Source organism: Tamandua tetradactyla, chromosome 20 (genome assembly GCF_023851605.1).
Source record: "Tamandua tetradactyla isolate mTamTet1 chromosome 20, mTamTet1.pri, whole genome shotgun sequence".
Classification (NCBI taxonomy): domain Eukaryota; kingdom Metazoa; phylum Chordata; class Mammalia; order Pilosa; family Myrmecophagidae; genus Tamandua; species Tamandua tetradactyla.
The window spans coordinates 55,575,766-55,598,837 of record NC_135346.1 but is presented as its reverse complement, the minus strand read 5'-3'; the positions used below and the strand labels follow the sequence as shown (position 1 = coordinate 55,598,837).

General features: G+C 43.9%; 1 protein-coding gene across 1 annotated transcript in view; it reads right to left on the bottom strand.

The window, feature by feature from the left end:
* Positions 1-23,072, bottom strand: part of NSG2 (neuronal vesicle trafficking associated 2) — a 61,621-nt gene that overhangs the window by 1,566 nt on the left and 36,983 nt on the right. The window contains exon 4 of the mRNA XM_077138104.1: positions 5,476-5,586. Within this exon, the coding sequence (XP_076994219.1) occupies positions 5,476-5,586 (111 nt within the window). The remainder of the gene's footprint in view (positions 1-5,475; positions 5,587-23,072) is intronic.

Sequence of the window (23,072 nt, the reverse complement as noted above, 5' to 3'; positions counted from 1 at the left end):
TAAAACAAAGAAGCATTCCACCCTCTCCCCTCCTTTTAAACCATTGACTTAATGCAGAAACTGGGCCAGTTGCCCTGTAGAGTGTCCCATATTCTGGATTTGCCCATTTGCCTCCTTGTGGTATCATTTAACTTGTTCCTCTATCCCTTGTATTTCTTATAAATGGAAGTGTGGTGGTTTGAAGCTGTATGTACCCCAGAAAAGTATGTTCTTAAAGTTAACCCATTTATGTGGGTGTGAATGCTCTGAAAGAAGGACCTTATGGTGAGGCTACTTAAGTTAAAGTATGACCTACCTCATTTAGAGTGGGTCTTAACCCTCTTACTGGAGTCTTTTTTAAGAGAATGAAATTCAGACAAAGAGAGAGAAAGCCATGGAAGCAAGAAACTTAAAGCAATGAAACTTGGAAGAGAAGAGAGAGACCAGCAGATGCCACTATGTGCCTTGCCATGTGACAGAAGAGTTCAGGATCACCAGCAGCAGGTCTTCAGGAGGAAAGCATCTTCTTGATGACAGCTTGATTTGGACATTTTCAGTTTCAAAGCTGTAAGCTAGTAAATTAATAAATTTCCAGTGTATTTCATGATATTTGCATTGAGCAGCTTAGCAAACTAACACAAATTTTGGTACCAGAAGAGTGGGGTGCTGCTATTGCAAATACCAAAAGTGTTAAAAAAAAAAAAAAAAAGTCCTTATAATTGTGGAGTAGAGATGGGGAGAACTGTGAGGTTTATGATAGAAAAGGCCTAGATTTCTTTAAGAGATTGTTGGTAGAAATACAGACACTAAAGTTCCAATGAAGCCTTAGACAGAAATGATGAATGTGTCTGTTCTAGTTTGCTAGCTACCAGAATGCAGCACACCAGAGATGGATTGGCTTTTAATAAAAGCCAATTAGTTGTCACAGAGGATTTATTTTGTTAGTTCTTCAGGGGAAAGGCAGCTAACTTTCCACTGAGGTTCTTTCTTATGTGGGAAGGCACAGGATGGTCTCTGATGGCCTTCTCTCCAGGCCTCTGGGTTCCAACAACTTTCCCCGGGGTGATTTCTTTCTGCACCTCCAAAGGCCTGGGCTGAGCTGCAACTGCTGAGATGAGGTATGCCGAGCTGCTTGGGCTGTGCTACATTGAGTCTCTCATTTAAGCACCAGCCAATTAAGTCAAACATCATTCATTGCAGCAGGCACACCTCCTAGCCAATTGCAGATGTAAATCAGCAACAGATGAGGTTCACGTACCATTGGCTCATGTCCATAGCAACAGAACTAGGTGCCTGCAACTGAATCTAACTACCACAGTGTCATTGAAAATTGGAAGAAAGGTGACCCTTGTTTTAAAGTGGCAGAGAACTTGACAACATTCTCTGATGTCAGATGGAAGGCATAATTTGAAAGTAATGAGTTTGGAAATTTAGCTGAGGAGATTCTCAAACAAAATGTGAGAAGAACAGCCTGGCTTCTCCTTGCAGCTTATAGTACAATGTAAGAGGAAAAGGATAAGCTGATAACTGAACTCCTGCACACACACACACAAAAAAAAAAAAAACAGAAATCAATGGTTTAGAAAATTCTGAGCTTCCAGAAAATAAGTCCCCAGAGAACAGTGCTCCATGTGTGAGTTTAACTGAATATGGAACCAGTCAGCCAATTCAGTGCAAGTCAGAATTGAGAAATACAGTTGTCCAGAAAGGATCTGTGGAACATTCTTTCATCTGACAGTCTGGACTCCTGGGCACTACATGCAAAACCAACAAGTTTTCTGTGAGATCTGTATGAATAGAACCACTGCCAGTTGGAGTAAAAGGGACAAAAAACAGTGCAACTGAAGGAAAAATGACTACAAAGGCAGAACCATCGAAAATGAGGTCTAGACCAAAGACATTTTCTCATGCCAAGAGACCAGACTCACCCATGTATGTGGAAAGGGTGACTTCCCACTCCATTGTTCAGGAAGAGTGCTATCACCCCCGTGTTCTCAGATGCCTGGGGAATTGTGAAGAATCTGGCCAACACTCAGATGCTTGAAGATGATGTAGCCTTCATCCCAGTGTTGGGGGAGAGGATGGCCACTGTGGAAGCACTTGCAAAGGGTGGGGCTGCTGCTCCATCAGGCCCAGAGGACAAAACATCATTCTATAGATAACTCTCAGACCTTGAAATCTAATGGACTATGCTCTGCAAGGGGTTGGAATTGTTTGGAACTCATGACCCCTGTTTACCTTCCAATTTCCCCCTATGGGAATGGGAATGTTTATCCTATGACTGTCCCTGCTTTGTATGTGGGAAGCAGATAACTTTTTCTCTAGGCTTCATGGTCCGCAGACAGGAGAATTGTGCCCTGGGATAGACCATACCTATAACTGATTTTGATGGAACTCTATACTTAATATTATTACCAAAATGATTTAAGGCTTTGGGATTTTGGATGGAATGAATGTATTTTGCATATAGAAAGAATTAGTCTTTTGACATCTAGAATGTGAAGGCTACTTACACTAAAATGGGACCCACCTCGTTCAGGGTGGGTCATAATTCTCTCATATAAAGGACTTACTGGAGTCCTTTATAAAAAAAAAAATTTAGACAAAGAGAAAAAGCTTGGGAAGCAAGAAGCTGAAAGCAATAAAAGCCAAAAAAAAACAAGGGAGAAACCTGCAGGTGCTGCCATGTGCCTTGCCATGTGACAGAAGAGTCCAGGATCACTAGCAGCCAGTCTTTAGGAAGAAAGCATCATCTTGATGATGCCTTGATTTAGACATTTTCATGGCTTCAAAATGGCAGCTCATAAGGTAATAAATTCTCATAGTTAAAGCCTAATGTAGTTCATGGTAACTGCTTTGAGCAGCCTAGCAAACTAACACAGAAAGTTAGCCCTAGCAGCTTGGTGAGATGCAGGTTCAGCATGGTGGTAGTGTGGGCTTCATACTGCATCCAATCAGAAAGTACATAGAATGTGGTTGTCATTTTGCTGAAGCCAGGATTAATTGGTGGGTTCAGGTGGTGACAGCTTTATCCACTATAGAGCCCCCCATCCCATTAGCCTTTCAACTAATGGCTATACCTTTGGACAATCATTGCCTGAATCAATCAACTCATTGGGGTTGCAAAATAGTGATTTTCTAATTCCATCATTTCTGCCACTTTTATTAACTGCAATTCTTCCATAAAGGAGAAATTTTCCATATTAATTATGGATATTTTGTTGCCCTAAACTAAAATTTGTAAAGGCAAGACAAATGTGCAATTCTTTCACTTTAATTGCCAAGTTTTAGATTCAGGGGTTCTTGCTCTAGTTACTCCCAATGATGTACAAAAAGTGAGTTGTGTGTGTAATTTGTCATTATAAACTCATAAATTTTTATATATTTAATGTGTTTTAATCTATTTCATTTCATATTCTTTTCAATACTCTAATGGCTTCCATGCTTGGCCAATGGGAGCCCCTTAGAGTTGGGGCTTATGTCCTTTTGGTATAACCCATTAGTATTGATCAGCTTTCCCACTTCTGGCACAAGATGCCCCAGATTCATCTTGTGAATATCCTGCTCCAGTCATGGAAGCATTTCCTCCAAGGAAACTCAGTTCCCTTTAGCTGTAAATGGTATTTAGACCCCATGATCTAGGTGTTAGGTGTGCTCAATACAATTGAGTTACGATTGTTTCTAAACTTTTTTAATGGACTAAGCTGGAAAATATGTTTTTTAAAATACAAAATTATGACTTCATACTGATATTTTTAATTCAATTTAACATTAAGGATGCTTACATTATTTCCTTGATTTTATACCTGTTCTTCTTTCCTCATATGCTCAAAAGCCTTGATTCCTAACAACATTCACATAATTGTATATTTGCATTATCAATAAAAAGAAAATAGTTACAAAATAACACCAAAATTATTACTAACAGATCCCTGACTGAACTTTAAGATTTATCCAAAGCTCTTACATCCTTAGAATATATTCCATTAAGGATCTATAGTCAATGTACTGCATTCTAAATTCACTTGTAATATTTAATTTCTTTGTAAGTTTATATACTTAGTATAGACCTAGAATCTTTATTTAACTTAGTTTTAATTTTTTGGAATTGCTTTTTTCTTCTCATTTTTTTAATGTTAAACATTCATTGTCCAAAGACAAACATGTAACAAGATATATTCAGAGAAGTCTTGCTTCCATATCTGTCCCCTCTACCCTGATCCCTCTTTCCCCTCAAGTAACCACTTTTATTAGTTTTATAATTTATCCTTTCAGAGTTTCTCTAAAAAAAATATTCTTCTATTCTCCCTTTCTTACACAAAGGTAGCACCTTCTTTAACCATATTATCCTCAATAGCATTCCTTGCCCATCTCTTGAGGCCCTTGTTTATTTTTATGGTTGTGTAGTGTTCCATTATTTAGTTAGATGATCATTTATTTAACCTTTCCCCTTAAGATAGTTGTTTCCAATCTTTCAGAACCCAAGCTTTAATCCATTAAGAATGTAGACATAGGTAGTCATGTGACTTCGCTGAAGGAGACATATTTTCAAATCAGAATATTCCCCATTTGAGTCTCCCACTTTGTAATTTAATAGCTGTGATGTCATAGATAAACTCTGAATTAAACTCTTAATCTCTATTTCCTCACATATAAGATGGAGACCATTACAGCTATTTCTCACAATAATTGCACAGCTCAAATGAGATAATATTTGTGAAAATGTTCATCAAAAATCCTGACCTATTATAGGTACTCAGTAAATGATGACTTTTAATATTAATAGCTCTAAAGTAGATTCTATCTTTATTGAAAGGGTCCCATTAACTAACATTTGTTGAGCATCAATTGTATGATAGCCCTTAGGTATATTTAAAGTCTCCTCTTTAAGGACCCACAAAAATCCTAGGGGCAGGCATTATCAGTCCCTATTTGACAGGCAAAAAAAATTGAGACTCAGTAAGGCAAGGAGACTCCTCAAGGTCATGTCACTGGTTTGGATCTTTAAGGGAAGGGGCATCATTGGGAAGAAGTGGTGTCAAGGAATAGAGATACAGCCCTGCCATTGAGGTTCAGCTGCAAAATGGGAAGGCGAACCTCAGAAGCATCCATTCCTATCTTCACATCTCTATATGGTCTTTGTAGAGGTCAGGAATCAGCCATTGAAACAGGAAGACTCATACTAAAGATGAAAGAATCTCTCAAAAGGTAATGAGCTCTCTATCACAGTTGATATGCGTTCAAAGCTGGAACACCTCCTGACTCATACACTCTTGAGAGCATTATCTGGGGTGAGGTGGGAGTGGGGAGTTGCTTCCTTGAAACCAAGACCTTCGTGAAAATTTGTAAATTCCTTGCTAGACACATACTGCATTTTGAATTGTCTGGAGAGAGGTTGCCTCACACAGAATTTGGATGCTAATGAAGATATGCTGACAAACTCTCTAATTGAAATTGACTGTGCCTTGGGCCACTCACCTGGCAGAAACCCCTTACCTTATAGACAAATCCCTCTGGGCAGCTGTGGTCATAGGTGAAGGCTTTGTAAACCACCAGGAACACGATGCAGGCAAGGAAAGCTAGGGCCAGGCTGACAAGGATGGTGACCTGGAAGAAACAAAATTGAGTCATCTGGCCACAGCTTGCCCATGTTCAATTAGTATGTGCAGTTTCCAGAACACAGAGTTGGTAAGAAGCATGGCATGTTAAAAAGTGTAAGGACCTGGGGGTCTGAAGAAATGGACTACTATCGGCTCTGTTAGTAACTTGCAACATGACCTTGAGCAAACCACCTGTACTCTTTGGGTCTCAGTTTCCCCCTTCTTCAGGATAATCTCTGAAGAGCCTTCTTAACCCAACATGTCATTTTGCCTCTTCATTCTACTTTTCTTAACTGAGGAGGGACTGGGGGATGGAGGAGCAATCACTAAGCCATCACTTACATGCTTTCTACCATCTAGTACCACCACCCATGCCACCACAACTGAATTCCAATCTGAGGTTATTCCCAACTGCTCATTTAACCTCTACTTGGACCTACAAATTTTCCTAAATAAATCTCTCCTCTCCTCCCATGCAAAGCCTGTTCCTCCTGCATTCTTCCCCCTCTTAGGAAATGTCAGCTCCATCATTACAGTCATTCAGATAAAAAATCTTGAGGTCATCCTTGACTCTTTCTCTCCTTTTATCATATTCTATATCCAATCTACCATCTTTGCCTTCAAAATATAGCCATAATCTAATCATTTCTTACAATCCTGGTTCATGCCATCATTGCCTTTTACCTACAGTTGCACAATAGCCTTCTAACCTCCTTGACCCCTGGTGGATTGAGCTATGTACCCCAGAAAGACATGATTTTAATCTTGATCCATTTCTCTGGTGTGAGCCCATTATAAACAGGATTTTTGGATGAGGTAACTTCCATTGGGGTGTAGCCCAACTGAACCAATAGTGATCAGGATGGCTTATTAGTGAAGTTCCTATACAGAAAGCCACAAAGAGAGGGGCCCCTGTGAGCAGCTAGAAGCTGGAAGTTAATGGAACCCAGAAGAGAAAGGAGAAGATACTGCCACATGCATTGCCATGTGATGGAAAAGCCAAGGACCTAGGATCAATCATCTGCAGCCAATCCCATATTGGCTAGGGTCTTCAGGGAGAAAGCATCACCTTGCTGTTACCTCTCTTTTGGACTTCTTTGCCCCTCAAAACCATGAGCCAATAAATTCCTGTTGTTCAAGCCAATCCATTGTAAGGTTTTTAGCAGCTAAAAAAACTGATACAACCTCCTACTGTATATTCTCCACAAATGCATCCAGAAATATCCTTTTAAAATCAAAGTCAAATTAAGTCCCTTCTTGGCTGAAAAGATCCAGTAGTCTCCAAATCAGAGTAAAATCCAAGCTTCTAACAATAATCTACTGACAAACTTTAAAAATAATACAACAGGGGGTACAAGCGTACTTCAGTGGTAGAATTCTTGCCTGCCATGCGGGAGACTGGGGTTCAATTCTCAGTCCATGCACTTCTCAAAAAACAAACAAACAAACAAAAATTTCAACAAATGGTGCTGCAATAACGAGATACTCAGATGGAAAAAGAATGAAATGTGACCCCCACTATGCATAATACAAATAATAAAATAATAATAGTACAATAAACCTGTGGACACCATCAAGACTTACCAGAAAGGAAGGAGTAAATGGTTAATTTTAGAGTAACTCTAGGTTTGCATTGACCTCATGCTGCAGCCTGTACAAAGTAGTAGAATAACCCTCATGATATTGGGTGAGTGTTGAAAGCAGAATTGTTTGTTTGTTTACATATATTAACTGTGCAGTGCTTTTTTTTTTTTACTTTTTTATTGTGGTAGCATATACACAACTCACATTTCCCCATTTTAACCACTTTCAAGTTCACAATTCAGTGGTCTTGATTGCATTCACAATGTTTTGCTACCCTCATAACCATCCATTACTCAAATTTTTTCATCACCCAAACAGAAACTGTATTTATTAAGCATTAGCTCCTCATTTCCCTCCTCTCTTCTCCCCACCCCTGGTAACCAGTAATCTACTTTTTGTTTCCATGAATTTGCTTATTGTAGATATTTCATATGTGAAATCATACAATATTTGTCATTTTGTATATGACTTATTTCACTCAACCTCATGTTTTTCAAGGTTCATCCATATTATACTATGTATGAGAATTTCATTCCTTTTCACAGTTGAATAACATTCCATTGGATGTACATACCACATTTTGTTTATCAATCGCCCATTGCTGGATATTTGAGATGCTTCCAACTCTGTTCAAATCTTATAAGCAAAATTCTTAAATGTTATTTTAAAAACTGGGTGCATGGATGGTTCAGTGGTAGAATGCTCACCTTTCATGCGGGAGACCCAGGTTTGATTCCCAGACCATGCACCCCACCCCACCCCCTCAAAAAAAATCTAGTGGCACTTTGAGCCCATTGACATAGAAATGTAACAGAATTCCTCTCATAGAGGTTTATTTTGATTCAGAAGGGGAAAAAAAAAATCAACCTTAGGAACACCTATCCCAGGGCCTGGTCTTAAGGCAAAGATGTCAATCAAACAGGTGTTTGTTGGCAGCTTTAAATACAAGATGGGAGAAATTTGTAAAGGAAAAGAGAAAAAGGGATATGGGGGCAGTTTGCCTGAATCCTGTAGAGAGACACCATCAATGGACACTGAAGTGTAAAATTCCATTTTTAACTATGTCCACACACATGCTGACCCTCCATTAACCCAAACCCTTAGTGAATATCTGTTGCACACCCATCAGCCTCCCACCCAAGATTGGGGTGGTGATGGTGCAGGTAGAGATGGTGTAGAGATTGGACAGGAGGCACCCAGCAAATGTGGGGCTGAGATGAAGAAAACAGTGGTAGTTGGGAATCTGGAGCAAGAACCTTTGAAAACACATAAGCCCCTTAAGATCCCTGAAGAAAGTATTTGAGTATTACAGGAAAGGGTACCACACAAGACCACTGCTCACTGATGCAGAATTGACCCAAGAGCACCTGGTCAGCAGATGTTTGGGGTACAGATGCAATGAGATAAAAAATGCCCAGAGCACTGAAAATGGCCTGGTGCCCACAGCTCTACCCAGGGGTGGCCAAGACAGCAGCTTAGAGACTGGAGCATAGCCTTGTTTATAGATGCCTCAACAAAGATGCAGTTGGACCTTGAGGCATACCAAAGGGAGAGCCAGAGACCCACAGAACCCCAATGCTGGGTCTGGGGGACCCCAGAAAGACCATTATCCTAATGACCATGTGTGATCTCACCCCCTGATTAAGCAGAGAGCCAGGCCTTTTGGCAGACTTGGAAACAGGACAAGTTACCATGTAGATATAACCAGGCAGGGCTGGATGCTTCCCCTGTCCAGCAGTGGGTGGGTGGAGGTGCTGGGAGCTGGAGCACAGCTTTGGTTCTTGGGACAGGCTCCCCTGATGGGGTGGCTCTCCCATTCCTAAACAGCCCCTGAGTTAACCCCAAATAGGAGGCCAGCACAGTTTTACAAGGCTGAACGGGGTGATAATAGAGTTAAGTCTTCAGCCAATGTTTCTGGAAAAAAGGAGGAGGAAAAAGGGAGAGGGGAGAGAAGAAGGGGGCAAGGAACATTTAAGTACAATGGTTTCAACTCTAGCTGCACATTAGAACCACCTGAGCCATTTTTCAGTGCAAAGTCCCCTTGGGGGACTGCGGAGAAAGGAGGAAATATTCAAATTCCCTATATGGGGAATTCCTGATATTCTTGCTAGAAGTGGGGACAACAAATTCATTAGGCTGAACGCTTGATCTTGGGACTTACCCCTATGAAGCTTACTCCTACAAAGAAGAAACTAAGCCTACTTATAACTATGCCTAAGAGTCACCCCTAGAGAACCTCTTTTGTTGTTCAGATGTGGCCTCTTACTCTAAGCCAACTCAGCAGGTAAACTCACTGCCGTCCCCACTATGTGGGACATGATTTCCAAAGTGTAAATCTCCCCGGAAATGTGGGATATAAATCCCAGGGATGAGCCAGGACTCAGCATCATGGGATTGAGAAAGCCTTCTTAACTAAAAGGGGGAAGAGAGGAATGAGACAAAACAAAATGTCGGTGGCTGAGGAATCTCAAACGGAGTCAAGAGGTTATCTAGGATGTTATTCTTATGCATTATATAGGTATCTGTTTTTAGTTTGTGGTCTATTGGAGTGGCTAGAGGGAAGTACCTGAAACTGTTGACTGTTTTCCAGTAGCCTTGATTCTTGAAGACGATTGTATAACTATATAGCTTTTACATGGTAACCGTGTGATTGTGAAACCCTTGCAGCTGACGCTTCCTTTATTCAGTATATGGACATAAAAGTAAAAAAAAAAAATAATAGGGAGGTGGATAAGGGTAAAAAGAATTGAGTAAATTGCAATACTAGTGGTCAATGAGAGGGAAGAGTAAGGGATATGGGATGTGTGGCTGTTTCCTTTTTTCTTAATTTCTTTTTCTATTGTGATGAAAATGTTCTAAAAATGATCATGGTGATGAATTCACAACTATGTGATGATAAGAAAAGAACATGGGGCAGGCAATGGTGGCTGAGTGGGAGAGTCCTCGCCTGCCACGCCAGAGACCTGGATTCAATTCCCAGCGCCTGCCCACGCAAAAAAAAAAAAAGAACAGGCCTTTCCTTGGGGTACATAATTCAACCTACCGCAGGTAATTTTATAAAGTCCCTAGGTAATCAAGATGTGCAACCAATCAAGAGAACCACTACCCCAGTAACACCTGTGGTTGTAACCTGGCTGCACATTATTAGAATTACCTGGGGGCTTTAAAAAAAACTCTGATGCCCTGACCCAACCCAGGCCAATTCCATCAGAATTTCTGGAAGTAGGATCCAGACATCAGGATCCTTTTAAGCTGCAGGGTGGTTCCAGTGGACAGCAAAGGGTGGGAAGAGCACCATAGGTAGAAATGGGACAGAGTGCCTGTATGACCTTTGGTCACCTTTAGAACTGGGGCAAATTGAAGCTATTTTAGCTGAAGAAGAGTTTGCCTCCTTGTTCTGAATCTTGGTAACTTCTGCAACTCATGTCAGCCATTCTTGGAGAGCCAAGGGAGGTCAAACAGCACACAGAAGACAACTTTGCCCTCAACCTTCCCACCCACCCCCAGAACTGACCCAGAACTGGCATCATAGAAGAATAACATGACCGGGAGGAAAAAGTTCTGAGCAGAAGGGATAGCATCTGCCACAAAACAGAAGCTGGAGAGAACACAGGCCATTCCAGAAACATATGACTATAATAGCTGGCTGAGAGGGTACAAGTGAATGAGAGGCCTGAGTGCTGGTAGGTGGACAGAGGACCAATCTAAAGAGATTAGGCTTTATCTCAAGAGTGATAGGGAGCTACTGAAGGTTTTAAGCAGGGAAGTAAAGTAACATGATTGGATTTGTTATGAAAAGTCTCTGGGGCAACATGGAGGCAAGTAGGCCAGTGGGGATACTGAGATCTACCAGCAGCTCACTAAAATCCCGAGGGTGTGCTGTAGCCTATGATAATTTCTGCCATGCTGGAAAATAAAAGCATTCTGGATCTACCTGGTATGACCTGGGGCAGTGGGGTGGAAAGCAGCCAGTGGGGTTTGAGAAGGCAGCAGAGTAATATGTGCGGAGAGGAGGCAGGGGACACTCACGGGTGGAAAGATGACATTTGAGCTGGGTCTGGATTCTTGAAGATGGAGTCAGCATTTGTTGCTAAGTTAGGCTGGGGAGAAAGAGCCTAACTGATTTGGTTCCAGGGCTGAGATTTCTTGAAGGCAGATTTCAGGGAGCATCTGCAGAATTCTCACTTGCCCCATTCTGGTGGATTTGTGGAATTTGGAAGTCACATGATGCTTGATTCCTGGAGCAAATCTCCCCAACCTGAAGGCGCGGTGAGGAGAACCAAGAAGAACCAAGAAGAGAAACTCCACTTCCCTACCTCTGAACATGAATGCCTGACTCCACATCAAAATGTACTGACTCGGTTTATATAACCCCCATCTTCCAAGATGTTCTAAAAGCCCTTGGTTTCACTTCACGCATTTAACAACTCGGAACTAGAAATAAACAATGTGTTAGTTATCCGATACTGGATTATAGTGTTTCATTAGAGATGTGAGCCTCACCACATTAAAGCACCTTCCCTGATCCCCATTCTGCCTATTCAACCACTTGCTCGTTCTTTCATTCAGTACATATTAAAGTACCTGGTATGTTCCAGACACTGTGATACAGTCATTGCCTCAAGGAGCTTACAGTATGGAGGGAATCAGACCTTAAACAGGCAAATAACCAAGGCAATAATTACAAAACAGGAACTGAACAGGGTCCTGGAACAGAGAGGACATTAGGGAAGTAAAAAGGAGCCAGGCTCAAGAAGATCCCAGACCAGAGCACTGCAGCAGAGCTGGGGTACAACCTGCCCCAAGACCCAAAAACAGGGAAGAACTCGGGATCCCTGAGTACCAGCAAGGAGTGGTCTGGCTGCCTGGGAAGGACAACTAGGAGAATGTGCTAAGGTGAGCTGGCTGAGAGAGGCAAGGGCCAGTCCCCACAGGGCTTTGGAGGCCAAAAGCATTCTTGTCTTGTCAGCAAAGGGAGCTGTTTGCAGCTGCGTCCCAGAGACTCCAAGAAGAATGCACACTCGGCCTAGCTTCTGGGGCCATCTTCTGGGGCCCCTGACAGCTTTTGCTCCTCAGCCATCCCCAACCTGTTGAGAGTGGCTGCTGCTACATTTCCGCAGGTCTGGGACTCACATGTGCTCTTCCCCTGCAGGAAGAATGTCTCCCAGCCCTGGTGTCCTTTCACTGAACACAGGATCCTTCTGCCCTGCTCTGTACCTGGGGTCTACGTAGTCACTACAACCCCACATGGCTGGGTCCTCCTCATGCTGGGAAGGCCTGGGCCAGAGAGCAAGCCTCACGCCTTTCTGGGCCCCAAACCATGGCTCTTTCCATTACTTCCAGCAAACATCCACTGCCCTGACATGTTGAATCAAGACCTCCCACACCCATACCCTTCCAAACTCCCAGAAAGACATAGACAGACAGACATGCAACCTGGCCCAAACTACCTTTTGTTCATATGGGTTGGAGCACTAAAACAGCCACACTTGGCCTTCTACTCTTTTCCATCCTCTATTCGCAACCCCAACTCCCATGAACCCTACAAACAGACTCAGACAGCAAAACCTTAACCTTCAAAAGCAGCAGAGTTTGTACCAGTCTCTCCAACAGCATCAACCAGTTGCATCCCCCTTCTCCATAATGTCAACAAACCTTTTAAACATGAAGAAGTTACAATGGTCATTGCCCAAATATCTGTAAAAATTGGGAGAAGGAACAGTTACAACCGAAAAGATAGGATTTAACAAATGAACATGACTACTGAATCATTATATTGATATTTCTTTAGTCTCCAGTGTCTTAGAGCAGCTAGAAGGAAATACCCAAAATTGTGGAACTGTAACCAGCACCATTCTTTGAAACTTTTTCTAAAACTACTTGTTAAGATGTACTTTGAAATTTATCGCTTTTTTGTACATATGTTTCACAAAGCAAGTGTTTTTAAAAAATTACTTTAATCAAATAGATTAGCTTAGGCTAAGAGCTGTCCAGAATTTCCCCTGAAACTATTGAGCTGAGGTTAGGGAGAAGAGAGAGGGAGAACTTAACACAGAGGATGTAGTTTACAACTCTGGCAAAAATGTGCTGAGCTTGGAGTCATAATGTACCCCCTTGTACCTGCAGCACATGGCTCATAGCTACATCGGGAAATCATAATTATAACAGATGCTAAAAGTGATCAGGAACTTAACATGCTGCTATCACAATCCCTATATGGAACAAGTACAACCATCATCCCCATTTTGCTGATGGGGACACTGAGGCTCTGAGAAGTTAAGTGAATTGCTTAGAGTTCCACAGTCGGTTAAAGGTAGAGTCCAACGACACAGGAAGGTGTCTCTTGGGCACCTTGAATTCACCATGCCCAGAACCCATCTCAGTGTCTTTGCCCTCAGTCTGGTGGTAGCAGTGCTACCCACCCTTCTCTGGTCCCTGAACCTCTGCAATCACACTCACCTCTATTGGACCCCCAGAACCTATACATTGGTAACTTCTACCTCTGGCATGGCTTATTTCTCTCTCCCCACAGTCTGCATCATAACTTCCCTGGTTAAAACCACCATCACCTCACCCCCAGATGGCCTAGTGGCCTCCTTGAGATTCTCCTGGCCTCCAACCTCTCAGCTTCCAGCCCATCCCAGACTTTCTAAGAAGCTAACCTGACTACGCCACTTCCCCTGAGGAATGACTCCTCACACCTACAGGATAGTCTTAACTCCTTGGCACCACAGACAAGGTACTTCTCAATTTAACCTCGCTCTCCCCTTTCCGCCTCTGCCCCTTCCCTCCATACTTTAGGCACTGCACTCCCTGAACACATGCTTATGCTTTTGCCCCTACTCTGCCTGGAAAGTCTATTTCCATTTGCAGCCCATCTAGTCCCTGCTCGTCCTAGAGCCCATTCAAATATATTCTCTTGTCTGAAGTCTTTCTCAAAAGCCTTCAGACAATATTTAGCCACTCCCCCATTCACTCAAGGCTCTCTGAGACACTGTTCCCAGCAGGCTAGGATTAACCATCACCTGTCTGCTTCCCCTTTCATGAGGCAGTGTGGAATAATGCTGAAGCACTGATTCTCAGTGCTGGTTGTAGATTTACTCACGTAAACTTTACAACAGCCTTTCGAGACAAGTGCTATTGCAGCTTCATTTTTCAGAAAAGGAGACTAAGGCACAGAGAGGTTGTTTAATTTTCTCAAGGTCACACAGCAAATAAGAAATGCAGCCAGGGGTCTAACTCTATGAAATATAACCTGGGCTATTAGCTTATGCTATATTCCTTATAAAGGAATATTAAATATTAATCGAGCACCTATAATGTGCCAATGATAATTCCACATGCTGGGCAAACAGTACTGAGGAGGACAAGTAAGGTCCCTGCTCTCTTAAAGTTTGCCTTCTAATGGGGATGCAGATGATGAGCAAGTAACCAAAGAAGATAATGACAATCAGTGATTATTCTAGGCAATCATGGAAAGAGAGTATAACAACCCAGTGATGGGATGGAGAGGGGCGAGGCTGGGCAGGAGAAGGGAGGGCCAGGGAAGGCTTCCCTGCTTTACCTAGAAGAAGTAAAAGATGGACCATGTTTTAGCTTGGCCCTGTCACTTACTAACTGTATGACCTTGAACAAGTCATTTGATCCCTGTGAACATGAGTTACCTCTTCTGTCATAGAGGAATAATGATAGCATCTGTCTCACAGGGTTCTGAAGATAAATCAGACACTGCAAGTTTCTGCCACCAAGTTTGTGGTGATTGTTTCAGCAGCTCCAGGAAATTAACGTAAGCCCCTTCCACAGTCCCAGCTTATGTGCTTCAAATGTTAGCACATTCTCCACGTCATCTGTCATGCTCCTCAGCACAGAACTCAAAAGTTCTAATCACTCAGGAATACTGCCATTTTCTCAATATGGGATGCTTTTGTGTAACTTCCAGCCCTTCTTCCCTTAGTGAACTCCTAAGCATGCTTCAAAACCCAACTCACTACCACTTCCCTTTTCACTTTCTGCTCTTACAACACTATGTGTATCCTGCCTTCACTTAGCACTCAGCCCCCTGTATCATAATTGTCCATTCTATCATACATGTTTTGAAAGTACAGACCATACCTTAGTTGCCTCTTGGGTCCCAGCATCTAGATCATGGCCTGGCACAGGGTGGGGAAGAGACTAACGCATAACCCACGTTCCCTACCCCTTTTCCTCATTTTTGGCATGAAGCAGTGCCAGCAGTGAATTTTCAGGGCCCCTCTTAACATGTTCCACAGCCTGGCAGGGTGAACAGAAAGAGAAGGGAAGAGACTCATTGGATAAAATCACTGCATAAGGTCATTTGAAGTACATTTTGTCTGATACTGTTAGGATTAATAGCTGCCCCTAAAGTGACCTCCTCGTCTACCTACTGAACCCCCAGAAGATAAGAAGTCTCTCTGCAACAGGTGGGAGGGCTGGACCTTCTATGCTGCACAATGCCCATGCAGTTCTCTCAAGTAGCTGGGTTCCCACTCCAACAGGGTTCTTATCCCGCTTCTGTCTCTGATGAGCTGTGTGACCTTGGACAAGATCCTTCACCCCTCTGAACCTTTGTTTCCTCATCTGTTAAATGAAAGCAAAAAACCTACCCCACAGGACTGGCGTGAGGATGAGATGACACGAGGCCTGTAAATTGCCTCCTCTCATGGCCTTAACTGATAATAGCAATCCTTACCGATGGTTCAGTAATGAACTAAGTATTGTGTCAAGTGCTTAAATCCTTGTGATAGTCCTAGAAGCCCAATTACTACTCCCAGTTTCCAGCTGTGGAAACAGAGGCACAGAGGAGCAATAACTTGTCTGAGCCTGATTGAAACTCTGGAATGTCTGAATCTCAAGTCCTCAATCTTAATCTTGACTTTAGTCAGGCTTTTGCAGAATATTATTCCCCTGCCTGCAGCTGCACTGGCTCTCCACAGAGCAGTGAAGCAGAGTGCTGTGCATGATAGGTACTGTAAAGTCATTCTAGAAGGCTGTGTCACCAAGGATGTGCAAACCCCTGAAGTTAGGAAGAGAGTGAAGAAAAACAAGAATCCTCCCACTGTCTGCCAAGCCAGGACACTGATCTGGGACCCCAGGAAATATGAACTTCATTAGCATTCCCATCCTGCAGCAAGACCCAAGAAACCACCATGTATATATGTATTTTGTTTTCATGAAGAAAACACATTCCAGAAACCTCAAGGCAATAGAAATACTCACATTGGAGAAATAATACTTTGTGGAGCAACAAAACAGAACAGCCCCAGGGGATATTCAGTTTTTATGCGGGAAGCGCCAGAACCTCCAGGGACAGCATTAGACTGTCTCGTGCCTTGTTCCTGGCCCAGCCCCCTGACAATAGGGCCTGACTAGAAATTGTAGGGGGATCACAGCCCCTGTAAAACCTGCCCACATGAGACCCCGGTTTTCCTAGCCCTTTCCCTGCAGCAAGCAGTGACTGCAGAAGAACCTCTGGACCCAGATCGTCCAGGCTGAGAACCCAACTCAGCCACAGGGTCGCTGTGTGATCCTGGGCATGCTGCTAGCCCTCTGGAATCCTTAGCTTAATCACCTCTGAAATGGGGTGGTACCTGAGAGCTGCCACACACCGGCCATCGTCAGGCTGGAGGAGGTAGTGAATGCAGGCAGCGCACGATATGGGCCTGGTCCATGGGAGGCAATCAAAACAACATGGTACTCAGCTTCGTTAACACACATGGGGCACATACGTGCAGTCCCATGGCCTTGCGGCCTCACTGCTGAATGGGGCAGGTTCTCTGAATGTGCTCATTTTACAGAAAGTGTGAGTGGCAGATCGAATGAGGCGTGCCCATTTAGATATGTTCTTAATCTTAGCCCACATCCCTACTGGGGTGAACCCATTGTAAACAGGATCTCTTGAAGATGTTTTTTGAGTGAAGGTGTGGCCCAACTGAATGTAGGTGGCCCATACACTGGATAATTGGAGGCTTTGTAAGCAGAAGGAACTCAGACAGAGTAAGAAGAGACCACTGGGAGAAGTAGGAAGTTCTGGGAAGACCCAGAAGAGAAAGGAGAGGACATCATCCTGTAACAAACATGAGACAGGGTTTCAAGCCAAGGAACCCCAAGGATTGCTGCAATCCAGTACCAGAATGCCATAGTCTTAGGGGTATAAGGATGCCATGCCAATATCAAGATTTAGAGCTTCTTCTATCCTCCAAAACTGCAAGGCAATAAATTCCCTTTGTTTAAGCCAACCCACTGTGTGGTATTCGTGATTGCAAATTAGAGAATCTAAGACAGTGTTGCAGAATCAGACAAACTGACTCTTAAGTGAAAGCAGATTAAGGATTTGAACAAAGTTCTGTCAAACTCAGAAGCCCATCTGCCTTTCCATCTATTATACAGCCTATAAACCTAGACCCACGTTAATGTTTATTTTTAATACAAATGCATCACACCAATACTATAAAATCATATTGGAAAACCCAAGAGGAAAAACACCCATTATAATCCTGCCTTGACCAAAGTCCATTTCTACCTGCTTCCTTCTTGTTCCTATCATGTGCATCTCAACAAATATCTTGATTCTTGCTGCTCCAATCCCATCTTACACACATTCTGCCCATCCGACTTCCTAGGATCACATAGAACATCCTAACATACCAAGTCTGGACCAGCCCAAAACTGAATGAGGCCTCAACTTTACTATCTATAAAATGGCCCTAAGTCATTACAGTGACCACACAAAACCCTCAGGAGGTACAACCAAGATGAGCAGTGCAAAAGTGCCATGTAAATGCTAGAGTGATAAATTAATGCTTCTTGTTGTCATCCCTGCTATGCTTCATTAGGGTTAAATTCAGTGCAGGCATTTTCTCAGCACGAGGACCAGTGGTCGCATGGCACTGCTATCACCTAGGACCTGTCCTACCGTCAAGAGACTGATGGTCCCTTGGGGTTTCCCCAAGGCCTAAGTGGCCTTCCCTATAAAGTGTTTCCTGGTGATGAAGGCTAAGGAGACAGGAAGGCCTCTCTAATGTGTACCATCTCCTCTCTGGCCTCACCTTCCTCCCCAACTCAGTCTTCCTTACTGGCCACCAAAGGGATCTTCCTGAACGACTCCTCTAAACATAATGTTGCAGGGCTCAAAGCACTCCCATGGCTTCCCCTCTCCTGGCATAGGAGGTCTCCAACTTTTACCCTTGGCACAGTGGGTCTCCAACTTTCCCGAGCATCAGAACCATCTAAGGAGATTGTTAAGAGCAGAGTTCCGAGCCCAACACTCGGAGATTCCCTCCATCTGCCATGACACCCACAAATCAGCAATTTTAACACAAACCCAGGAGGTTTGGATGCAGTGAACCTATATTAGGTAAAGGAAAAGTCAAAATTCTTTGTGTGGCTCTTAAAGAGAAGATGGTAAGGGATTGTCATCCGTTGATTGTCAGACAGTCTACTTGCATTTTGCATATATTCTCTCACTCAGTCCTGCTCAGAATCCCATCAAGTGGGCACTGGTGACATCTCTAGTTTTCACAAGGTGAAACTAAGGACTGGAGAGGTTGATCAAATTATCAGGATAACACAGCCCACCAGTAGTGGAGTGAGACCTCGATGCCAGGTGTGTCTGGATCCAAACACCTTTTCATTCCTGGGAACTACACTGTCTTCACCATGCGACTTTTGCCTACCTGTCACACATCACCAATTGCTACTGCCCCAGGTACCCTCACATATGCACACACCCACATACACATACACACAGACACATACTGACACACACAAAAACACACATACACAACACATACATGGACACATACACACACACAAACACAACGCACACACACCCAGACCTACAGATAGAAACACACAAACACAACAAACACAGGACACTTTACACCCACATATACATACACATAGACAGACACACATACAGAGACACACAGACACAGCACACACATGGACACAGACACACATACACACAGACAAACACTGACACACACAGAGACTGATACCCACAGACACATGGACAGATAAAAACACAACACACACATGTAAGCACACAGAGACATACAGACACAGCACACACACAAACACATAGACAGACACACAGGCAAGTACACAGTCAGATAGAAACACATAGGCACAACACACACACATGGACATGTACACACAGACTCACAGAGACACACAGACAGATACACACACCCTACAGTTCTAGTTCCTGAGAGTTCTAGGTTCTCTCCTGCTGGCATGACTTCCCCTTGGAGGGTGGCCCCACCCTCCCCCCAGGAGGTCTTTCAGACCTTTCCCCCTTTCCCTCATGAGCATGGCCTCTCAGGCTCCCACAGCTCTCAGTCATTTATCACTCTATCTTGTCCTCTGGACCTGCCCGCCTGTCCCAGTAAACCTTGAGCACCTCCACCAACTCCTGAGCCCCCGCCTGGCTCTTGTCCTGGCCCTGGCACCGAGAGCACATGAATGTGCCCTGCAGGACTCGGGGACCACATCCGTCAGCCCCCATCAAGCCTAGAAGAGGGCCTGGGTGCAGAGGCAGGCGGCCTCCTCTCGCCAGAGGGATCCGGATACTGGCTCCAGCCAGAGATGCAGAGTGGCCTCACTCCATCCAGCCATCCCACTCGCCCGACGCAGCCTGCATCAGCATCACCATGGAAACCGGAGCCCTGCAGTCCAAACAGCGTGCTCCGATCAGCTACTTTCATTCCTCAATCCCCTTTCTTGGCAGAAGAATTGATAAAAAAAGAAAAAAGAATCAGGTCAGCAAAATTGGTTTGGAAAATTAGAAATCGTCTTCTCCAAGTTCCCATGTGTGGAGCTGCTCGGCATGCCAGTGGGACTTTCTGAGCCAGCTTAACTATTCTATGTCTTCTCGTAATTCCTGCAAAGCCGAGAAATAATGCCTGCCAATCCCACAGACTAGCACACACAGCAGTCTCTCCTCTGCGCTTGTCAGCCATGTTTAGGGAAGGCAGCATTTCTGCCCCTTCCTGAATTTGCAGCCTTTGTCCATGAAGAAGAAGTGATTTCCACCCCATCTTTTACCTCCCAAACCTCCTGCCTTACATAGACACACATATACACACACACACATACTCTCTCTACCTGGGACGGGTCCTGGGAGGAGTTTTCAGCTCCTGTGCAGAGACCATAGCAGGCCCAAAACTGCTATACTTAGGAAGCCCTGCTGGCCAGCTTGGGCCTTGGCTAAAGTCTGGGAAGTTGGATTTTTTCCCACTGTTCCCTGATAAGAGTAGCTCACTGAGCCTTAACTGTACAAGTTAATGTAGTTCATGCTGAGCTCCTGCATTCCATCTAGGAGTCTAGAATTTGGGCACATGCCAGGCGAGAGTGCCTACGTGACCAGCCCCCAATAAAAACACTGGGGACTGAGTCTGTAATGGCTTCCCCGGTAGGCACTATTTCACCCATGCTGCCAGAACGCATTACTGGGGGAATGAAGCATATCCCATGTGACTGCATGGAGAAGCCAATGGATGCTTGTGCCTGCTTTCCCTCAGACTTTGCCCCCATGTGCCTTTTCCCTCTGCTGAATTCACCTTGGGTCCTTTCACGGTAATAAATCATAGTTGCAGGTATCACACCGCACTGTGTCCTGTGAGCCCTCCTCGTGAATCATCGAACCTGAGGGGGGTCTTGGGAAACCCCCATACAGCTACTCCCTGCGGTTGCTTTCCTTGCTCCCCTTACAGGAGAAGGTATCATCATGTGTCTGAGATTTCACACCATGGCATGCTACATTTCACTAAGGACACTCTGTCTGAAAGGCAAGTGCCGGGCCCCAGCCATCTACCATTTCCCTTCCATTCCCCAGAACCTTTGCCTCATTCTGGGGAATGGGAGAGCATAAGAGCCTTCTTCTTCCTGCACATGGGGGGCCTAGGCCACCTCTTTTCAAATCTTTTGCTACCCTCCCTCTGGTATCCTATCTACACACGGCTGGGTGAGCCTGACGCTAGAAACTGAGAATAAGCACACTCTGGCCATCCACCTTGCATTTTCCTCCTCTGATGAAGGTGAGTATGCTCTGGACTGACTTTTCCACATGTTGCAGACTTGAGATCCCTCCTTAGGGCTAGGGTGGGCAGGGAAGGAGGAAATGCTAGAGATACAGGTAATCCTTCCATCTGAGCCTCATGCCTCACACAGCTTTGGTCACCACAGAAGCTGCCCACTCAGGGTTTCCCAGCACTTTCCAGGTGAAGAGAATGGTTCTTGGTCTCCCTTTGGGGTCAGTCTTTATATACATACCTCCGTGGCAGGGAACCTCAAAAGGAAAGAATAGCAGGATTTTCCCACTGACCAGCCTGTGTTCTATAAATACTAATGAGATAATTTTCCTCTTTGGAGTCATCAGACTCAATACATACCTGTGTGAGTAGGGTGACTGATGGCCCCACAAAAGACATATTCATTCAGAACCTGTGGATGTCACCTTATTGGGAAAAAGGGTCCTCGTGAAGGTCATTGAGTTACGGACCGTGAGATGAGACCATCCTGAATGATCTGGGTGGACCTTAAATCCAATAGCATGTGTCCTTATAAAAGACACACAGAGGAGGTGGCCACATGACCACAGAGGCAGAGATTGAAATGATGCTGCCACAAACCAAGAAGCACCTTCCAGAAGCTGGAAGAGGCAAGGAATAGATTCTCCCCTGGAGACTTCAGATGGAGTGCAGCTCTACTGACAATGTGATTCAGACTTCTGGCCCCCAGAACTGTGCAAGAATACATTTTCTATTACTTAAAGCCACCTAGTTTGTGGTCATTTGCTACAGCGGTCCTAAGAAACTAATATACTCTGAGTAGGAGAGAAACGGAGTAATCAAAACAAAGACCCCTGATGTTTTAACTGGTCTGTTTGGCCTCATGAGAAGAAAGAAAGAGTTTCTTTAGGGTTTTATGAAATATTGGGTCAAGGCTGAAGTTGGTCATTACTACTGGGCAGAGCTGGTTTTCAGGAACCAGTGCAGACTCCGGAAATAGACCCACCCTCCAATTGCAACTCGACCCTTACTATCTGCATGACTTCGGGGAAGTTCTGCACCATCTCCAGTCCTCAGTTTCTTCATCCATAAAATGAGAGTTAGAACAATTTCCAGCTTCCAGAAGATGTAATGAGATCATCTAAATCTCCTGTTAGGTTTTGGTCTGAAATAGGGCATGTTCAGTAAATGGCTGCTAAGTGAATTTGTATCAAAACTCGTTCTGTCAAGATGATATTTCTTGGGTGGAAATACCTGCCCTCAAATGGCAAGACAGACCCAGAGAGTGATTGCCTGTTAGATAACCTTGTTTGCTGCCCATACTTTTGTAATTCTTTGGTTGTTAACGCATCAATTACCGGAGAAGGGGTTGGCTTTGTCTGTGGGCCATGCTGTCATCACCCAGATGATTTCATGGGACAGTCTTAAGATGAGCAAAAATAATTGTTAAACACAGTTCAGTTATTTCAATTTTATTTGCTATCAAAAAATTCAAAAGCAATCCTAGAAGATAGGTCACATCTTTTTTTTTCCTTCTGTTTTTCATATGAAGGAAATGAGACCCATAGAAATGCTCTTAGTTGCCTAAGGATACTCAAATAATGGAGTAGCCAGGATTTAAATTCAGGCAAGATACAAAGGCTGTGTGTACTTTTCATTCATTCCACTGCCTCTGGAGTGGCTACTGATAAAGCAATTGTTCAGAACACAAAAATTCCCTCCCAACCACATACCAAAACGACTGCAGCATCACACTGTTTGGTCAGCTCAGGAAGCCCAAAAAAACTACTAAAGGAGCCCATTCTCCAGGGTCCCAGTGAATCCCACTAAGTAAATTGCTTTTCAAGAGCAAAGGGGAAATGAAACATCTGTGGTCCCA